This window comes from Carcharodon carcharias, chromosome 6 (genome assembly GCF_017639515.1).
Source record: "Carcharodon carcharias isolate sCarCar2 chromosome 6, sCarCar2.pri, whole genome shotgun sequence".
NCBI lineage: Eukaryota > Metazoa > Chordata > Chondrichthyes > Lamniformes > Lamnidae > Carcharodon > Carcharodon carcharias.
In genome coordinates, this window is record NC_054472.1 from 176,849,825 (window position 1) to 176,858,072 (window position 8,248).

The following is an 8,248-nucleotide window of genomic DNA, read 5'->3' on the forward strand; positions in this document are numbered from 1 at the left end:
CTGTTGCCCTTTTCAGTTGTGAATGTATCCCTAGTTTTGGCATCTCGTTTCCATGAAATTGCTGTTGTATTTTCATTTTTTTTTTAGTGCTTCATTTCATCTTTCTCATATTAATTGGCAATTTTTCCTGTTTCTCTCATTTGGAAATGTTGCACTCATTAATTTCCTGTTTTGCCATTGTTAATATTCTGTAATAATGCCAATTTTGCACATATGCATTCATGGTAAGTCTTTACAGTATGAGTTGTGGGGACATTGCATCTACCTTGCATTACTTGTGCTGATGGCAGCCTAGGTTTCAAGTGACAACACTGCTATTTCTGGACTGGACTTTACAGACTTGAGCCGTACATCTGCAAAGTTATGAAGACCAGATATAATGTTGCTACTTTCAAGTATTTGTGCACATACTTCAAAGCTTTCAAAGGGTTCGTGGAACATCCTTAAGTTTACACTTCTGCGTTCTACTTTACAGTTAAATTCTGTGCACAAGAAAGCTGTTAAGTTTGAATTGAGCTACATCCTTTGTTTACATTCAATGAAAGCAGTACTTTAGTTTCATTAAAATTTTAGAATGCTGTAATATTCATGAACTTACTGCTATCAAACTGTGCTGAATTTCCTGGTAGCAGAAGATAACTGAGCATGTCTGTTCCTGACAAAGTAATAGAAATTATATTTTCTAGACTAATAGTTGCTTAAGAGCTTGAGTATTGCTGAAAAAAAGAGACATGCTGTCGAAGCTTTCTGTCTTGTACTCATCAGGACAGATGCAAGGATACCAGCATTCGAAGACAGCGACTATTTATACTGCATGAAAAAAGGGTGCTTTTTCCCCTTTTCTCATGCAGTATAAATTGTTGCTGTCTTTGAAATTTGGCAATCTTACATTTGTCCTAATGAGTGCAAGACCAAAATCTTAAACACCAATACTCATTTTCTAGCCTCTTCTTTGTTTCACAACTTATTTCACATCAGTATCTAAGTAAGAGGTGAAGCTAACACATCTACTTTGTTCTTAAGCAGCTGCACCGATTAGGTGGTGGGCAACAGACTGAGCTGAGAAGAAATTTGAGTTTTGACTCTCTAATTATACCAATATTGGGTGCTAGTTTTAATCCAAGCTTGATCTTTCCATGGAAACTCATGCACTATAGATCACATGGGCAGTTCTGAATAAGATTGGCAATAACAATATATTGTACTCTACAAATAGTCGTTTGGTAGTACAGAACTTGAGTATTGCTAAAAAAGGAGACATGCCTAAGCTTTCATCTTGCATTCATCAGGACACTCACAAGAATACCAATATAAGGGGGAAACAACAATTTATACTGTATGTGAAGACTTCACATACAGTATAAATTGTTGTTTTCCCCCTTAAATTGGTATTCTTGCAAGTGTCCTGATCAGTTTAAGATGAAAAGCTTAGACATGTCTCTTTTTTCAGTATTATTGTGCTTTGTTTAGAGGCTCTTAAAAATAAAATTAGCTTATGATATGCAACTTTAATGTTACAGTCAAGTTATCTCTGGTACAATAGAACCATGGGCAATATCATTGAGCACGCTATAAGGCAGTTGAAGCAAAGGTTCAGGTTCCTGGGGCTTCTGTATAAAATATCCCAGCGAAAGTGTCCTGCGTCATTGCAGTGTGCTGCATGTTGCACAACTTGGCAAACCAGAGATCACACCTGAGATGGCAGAGCAACAGCAAGTACTGACATCTGACAAGGATGACTTGAGTGTAGAGGAAGGAAGGACAGTACAGCACATTACAGCTTGAGACCTCATGGATCGGTTGATAGTGCATTGTTTCTGGCAATCTGGTCATTCCTCTTCCCCGTAAAATTTTCAGATAGCCGGCTTCACAATGTGCTGGATAAGTGAATTTTTTTATTTGAGATTGACGAAGTACAAGTAACAGAGAACATGATCACCATCTCCAGTGTGCATCGGTCTTGAAGGGCCACTGGCTTTCATTGTTTTCTGTTCCATTCATGAAGGATCTTGTGGACATTGGTCTCTCCCAAAGTTATTCCTCTGCTTGGTGCTGTGCACTCTTTAGTTCCGAAGGAAGAGAGGGATGAGAGTTAATGACTGGACACTGAAAAGGAAAGTGCACAGCTATGGAGCTTTGGCATGTAATATGCTGAGAGTGAGAAGAAGCAAAATGCAAGCAGGATGGAAAGCAAGAGAGAGGATAGTTAAGAGCAAAACACTGTGGATGCCCAAGATCTGAAATAAAACAAAGTGCTGAAAAAACTCAGCAGGTCTGGCAGCATCTGTGCAGAGAAATGGAGTGAACGTTTGGAGACTAATATGACTCTTGGAACTGAAGAAGAGCTATACTGGACTTGAATCTTAACTCTTTCTCTCTGCACAGATATTGCCAGATCTGCTGAGTTTTTTCCAGCACTTTGTTTTTATTTATGAAGTGACAGGAGTTAATTGCTTTGCAGTTGCTGCCATGTGCAAACAGAATGTTGTTAGGAGTTGCTGTTCCTGAGGCATCTTGGACAGGGTGTGGAAAGGCTGTTTCCTCTTGTGGGAGAATCCAGAACTAGGGGGTCACTGTTTAAAAATAAGGGATTGTCCATTTAAGACACTGATGAGGAGAAACTTTTTCTCTGAGGGTGGTGAATCTTTGGAATTCTCTTCCTCAAAAGACAGTGGAGCAGAGTCTTTGAATATTTTTAAGAAGTCAGAGCTAGGTAGATTCTTGATAAACAATGGGGTGAAAGGTTATTGGGGGTAGGCAGGAATGTGGAGTTAGGCTACAATTAAATCAGCCATGATCTTATTGAATGATGGAGCAGGCTTGAGGGGCCGAGTGGCCTATTCCTGCTCTTAATTCATATATTCATATGTATGTACGAAGGGAGAAAGCAAAATGTGTGTACGTTTTGAATGAGGAATGGTGTATTGTGTCCTTGTCATTGTTTGTGAAGGATGTTGTGCATGGGGTTGACTGCTAGGTGTAGTTGAGAGAAATTGAGTTATAAAGAGCTGCACTCATCCTTGCTGCACCTTAAGCTTGTTGAAGTGTGCCTTCCACTGAATCTCTGAACTGCTCATCTCTGCCATCAGACCTGGTGCATCTTGGGACTTTTGTTCTGACAAAGAAAAAAGTGACTTGCATTTATATAGTGCCCTGCATGACCAATGGATATCTCAAAGTACTTTACAGCCAAAGAAGTGCTTTTGCAGCGTACTCACTGTTGTAATGTAGGAAATGCAGCAGTCAATGTGCACACGGCAGATGATAATGACCAGGGATTGAGGGATAAATATTGACCAGGACAGCGAGGATAACTCCCCTGCTCTTCTTTGAAATAATGCCACATGATCTTTTACATCCACTCGAGCCAAGAAATGGGATCTGGGTTTAACATATTACCTGAAAGACAGTGCAGCACTCAGCACTGCACTGTAACCACACCAACGGCCAGTCATCCCATTGTTATTTGTGGAACTTTGCTGTATGCTAATTGGTTGCTGTGTTTCCCCTGTAAAACTGGTGAATAAAATTGAAGTAATTAATTTGCTGTGGAGCACTTGATGGTGCCTTTTTGTGGAAGGCATGCCATAAACCAAAGTCATTTTCCTCTTTCAGTCAGTCTTTCTACTTCCCCCACCTCCCCACCGTCTCGTATGTGTCCGTGATTAGAATGTTTACATTTGCTAAGCACGAATGAGTCACAGCTAAATCTTTAAAGGTTTTGTTTGCTTTAAAGTTCAAGTAATTTCTCTGTTTTTGTAAGAATTACAATTGAGATCAGTGTTATCAGTTAAACTTAGTATGTGCATGCTAGTGAGTGAAAATCCATCCCCCTCGGCTAAATAGCTTTCAAAAAATAATAGAGAATTTATAATTCACACATCCACTAAAGCAATCACTAATCAGTGGTACGTTCGTTTCTTCCATTCTCTGTCATGCACTCTCACACGTTTTACCTGGATAAGGCTTTTAATGCAATTACAAATCAGTAGAAAGTAAAAATAACTTGCATTTATCTAATGCATTTCACAAACTTGGGGCATCCCAAAGTGCCTTAGAGCCAATTTTTTTTGTTTTGCTTTCTCTCTCTTCCTGATTAAAGCTTTTGAAATTTGACCTCTTAGGTAATTATATTTTGTCGTAATTGTTCCATCTCATTCTCGTGTCATTGGCTAACTTAAATGTTACTAACACATCTTTGGAAATTGTACATATGGTTCGTGCTCAGATCTTTGGCTAACAGAGCCACCAATCTGTGCACAAGTATATAGTTCCAGCACAGGCTTTTGGGAGAGGTCAAGGTCTTCAAGTAAAAACTTTGAAGGTATAAAAACATTTAATGGATAGCTACAATGTCATTGACAAATATATATTTTGAATTTTTGAAAGAGGAACAAATGACAGGTAATTTTATTTTCAAAACTATTGAGTGTTTTGATTCACCAACAAATGTAATGGACGTAAGTTGACATGTTGAGAAAAAGTTTTGCTATTATCATGTTCACAGACGGATTTCAATTATAAATGTTGAACAAAGCAGTTTTGATGTTAAATGTTGAAACAAGGAGTTTGATTCTCTGTAGTATGAATTGAGATCTGTGGAGAGGAAGTTTGTTACCTGCAGGAATTTTAATAATAATATAGATTTTGATTCCAGTTTTTACCCTGAAAATTATTAAGGTATAGAACTATGTTTTTTAAATCCATGTAATTAAGCTTCTTAGAACATGAGAAATAGGATCAAGAGTCGGCTATTCAGCCCTTCGAGCCTGCTCCGCCACTCAATGAGATCATGGCTGATCTTTTACTTCAACACCATTTTCTTGCACTATCCCTCATGTTTTTAATATGTAGAAACCTATCGATCTCAGTCTTGAACATCCTCATTGACTAAGCCTCCACAGGCATCTGGGGCAGAGAATTCCAAAGATTCACCACCCTCTGAGTGAAGAAATTCCTCCTCATCTCAGTCCTAAGGAGCACATTAAAAACAAGATGATAGTTCCCTTCAACTTCACTCTTGAGAGGAAACAGTTGAAAAAATTAAAACTTTTAAAAGGTAAATTTTAACAAAATATTTCAAGAGGCATCATAATTTTCATTGATAGTGAACTTATTGCTAACAGAAGGTTTCATTATGTTTTTGGAGGACAAATCTTTCTACATAATTTGTGATGTTATTGCATTATATTTTTTCATATTTCATAGTTATCACTTTTAGAATATTGAAATTAAACACAAAATTCTATATGAATTATCACATTCTCAATGGATCGCAGAACAAAAGGTTACTTCGATTAGTATCAATGTGCATTGCTGAAAAAAGTGACAAGCTGTTGAAGCTGTTTGACTTGCACTCATCATGACAGAGGCAAGAATGCCAAATTCCAAAGGGAACAAGGTATACTGCATGACCAAAGGGTGCTGATTGGTTGGAAATGCTGCTTATGCAAATATTTTAGATTGCCTTCATTTGTTATGCAAAGTAACTGTTTAGAAATATACCTCCTAATACACAATTTACTGTTTAATATTTTCTCCCAGTTCTGTATTGTAAACGCATATAATGAGAGGTAGTAAATCTCATTTGTAACAGTGTGCAAATACAAGTCATATTTAGGTTGTTTTCTATTTAAGGTATTAAAAACTATTTGAAATCCTTGGTACTGTTCTACTTCTCTTTATTAAAACTTAGTCAGTGTTAAACATGTTTCAATACTCTGAAAGTTGCATTACAGGATGTAATGCCTTAATCATATTGGAGAAGCACTGCAGCCAAAGTGAAAGGAAGCACTGAAATGGTTCTATATTTACTAAGACTCCATTATCAGATTGATTCATTCTGTACACATGGTGAATTGGAGTAGTTAATATGAAATAAGAACAAACCTAAGCTTCATACAAATTTAGATCCTTACATTAGCAATTAACACAATAGTTGTTTTAACTTATCTGGAAAATTGAAGTCCCACAAGCCAGCTGTTGTGATCTGAGCGAATATCCTAACAAATTTTAACTCAATAGCAGTTATCCCCAGCAACCATAAATTTTACCCATGGAGTTCTTAATTACAAAAGCAAAATCCTGTTCTTAATTATAATACCTGTGAAGTACTTATTAATGTATGGATACAATGGAACTGTTGCACTGAATAAACCTTTTATGTTCTGTATTGTATGTCATAGGCTAAAGACTGTCTGACTGCTAACTCCACAGAACAGATGCCACATTCTGCACCTATTTTTATCAGCCGTGGAAATCAGAAAAAAAATCCCTATGAGGACAGTGAGCTCTGCTATGTAGGAGACCTCACATGTAACTGTTTACAGCGTAAACTACTAGATGCAGAAGACAAAACACACAACTGACCCCACGGGACCTTCTGCAGAGGGAGTGGATTTCATGTATTGTCACATGTTTTATAATGCTTATACTCTGTTGCAAAAAAAAATAAAGCTTTGTACTTTAGTCATTTCATTGTGTTGTATTTTTATACCTTTGAGTGGCATTAAATGTTCTGAATTGAAAAAAAAACGTTGTTGCTGTGTTTTATAGAGGAAGATAGTATTATACAACACTCACCTGATATAGGTTTCAACAACAGCTTATAAATAAAAAGGTCCAGTGGTGCTTCACAAGAGTGTTATAAGGCAAAATTTGACACCAAGTCACATTGAGAATAAGGGCAGATGATCAAAAACTTGGTCAATGAGGTTGATTTTAAGGAATATCTTAAAGGGGGAGAGAGGGGTAGAATGACAGGTTCAGATAGGAAATTCCAGAGCTTAGGAACCAGCCAGGTTGAAGGCATAGCCACCAATGGTAGAGTGATTAAAATCAGGATGCTTAAGAGTCTAGAATTGGAGAAGCACAGATATGAGGGTTGTGGGGTTTGAGGAGACTATAGTGATAGGGAAGGGTGAGGCCAATGAAGCATTTAAAAACTGGTGAGAATTTTAAAATCCAGTTTCAAGTGGCCTTTTAATTTCATTCATACGATAGTTTAATGCACAAACACACACTTTGTTAGTTTTGATTTCTATGCTTGTGTAGTTAATTTTCTTATTCCCTTTTCTTTTATCCCTCTATCAAGCTAAATGATATATTTTTGTTTTTGGAATACAGGTGATGTTGGCAAAACTACTCTTAGTATTCATGGTGGTGACCTTGAACTGCCGCATTCATATTGATATTTCCTCCCATGCTGTTAAGCTAGGGCATTCTAGGATTTTTGCCCATAAACAATGAAGGAGATATGTGTCCAACTAGGACTGGTATGTGATTTGGGTATTATAATGTTCCAATGATCCTGCCACTCTTGCCCTCAGTGTTCAAGGTCATTAAAAGTGGAGCTGCTACTGAAATAACCTCAGTGACTTGCTGTAGTGCATGCTATAGGTAATATCAATTACAGTGTGCATGTAACAGGGACATCAGTTAAGCAGACTGCTCGGTCCTGATCTATGGCTTCTTAAGTGTTGTTGCCATCCAGGCAAGTGGTGAGTTTTCAGTCACACTTCTGAGTGGACAGTGGAGAGGCTTTGAGGGGTCAAGAGGTGAGCCATCCATTGCAGAATATCCAACCTCTGCCCTGCTTTAGAGGCTACAGCATTGACAAAGTTGTTTTAATGAAGCTTCAGTGGAAATTTCCACTTGAGATATCCATTTGATATTGGTGATGGTCAGGGTTAAGTGGCTGGGCTTTATCTTGTTTGAGATAGTTGTTACGTGCCACTTGTGTTACCTGCAATTTGGCAGCCTAAGTCTGATGTGGTCCGATCCTGCTGTATGTTGACATAGGCTGTTGCGTTATTGAGGAGTTGTAAATGGAGTTGATTATCATAGTATAATCACAAATAGCTCCACTCCTGATCATGTGTGGACATATGAAATTGATAGACATGGAAAGACCAGCGGGTCTATCAAGCATTTTATTTTTTCATGGAATGTGGGTGTCACTGGCTAAGCCAGCATTTTATTTCCCACCCATAATTGCCCTTGAGAAGGTGGTGGTGAACTGCCTTATTGAACTGCTGCAGTCCATGTGGTGTAGGTGGACAGAGTACTGTTAGGAAGGCAGTTCTAGGATTTTGACCCAGTGATGGTGAAGGAACAGTGATGTTTCCAAGTTAGGATGGTGTGTGACTTGGAGGGGAGCTTGCAGATGGTGGTGTTCCAATGCATCTGATATGCTTGTCTTTCTAGATGGTAGAGGTCACAGGTTTGGAAGGTGCTGTTCAAGGAGCCT

The 8,248-nt window shown here is 38.0% G+C and overlaps 1 protein-coding gene and 1 long non-coding RNA gene across 3 annotated transcripts in view; one reads left to right on the forward strand and one right to left on the reverse strand.

Moving 5' to 3' along the window:
- Nucleotides 1-6,534, forward strand: part of LOC121279030 (tyrosine-protein phosphatase non-receptor type 2-like) — a 73,194-nt gene extending 66,660 nt beyond the window's left edge. For both annotated transcript variants that reach the window (XM_041189787.1, XM_041189786.1), the window contains exon 10: nt 6,186-6,534. In XM_041189787.1, coding sequence (XP_041045721.1) covers nt 6,186-6,201 — 16 coding nt within the window. In that variant the 3' untranslated portion in view covers nt 6,202-6,534. The remainder of the gene's footprint in view (nt 1-6,185) is intronic.
- Nucleotides 1,585-3,484, reverse strand: LOC121279031. Its single transcript, XR_005943316.1, has 3 exons — nt 3,219-3,484; nt 3,030-3,115; nt 1,585-2,061 (listed from the first exon to the last, which is right to left on the reverse strand). It is a non-coding gene; the product is annotated as an uncharacterized LOC121279031 (long non-coding RNA).
- Nucleotides 6,535-8,248: the final 1,714 nt, after the last annotated feature.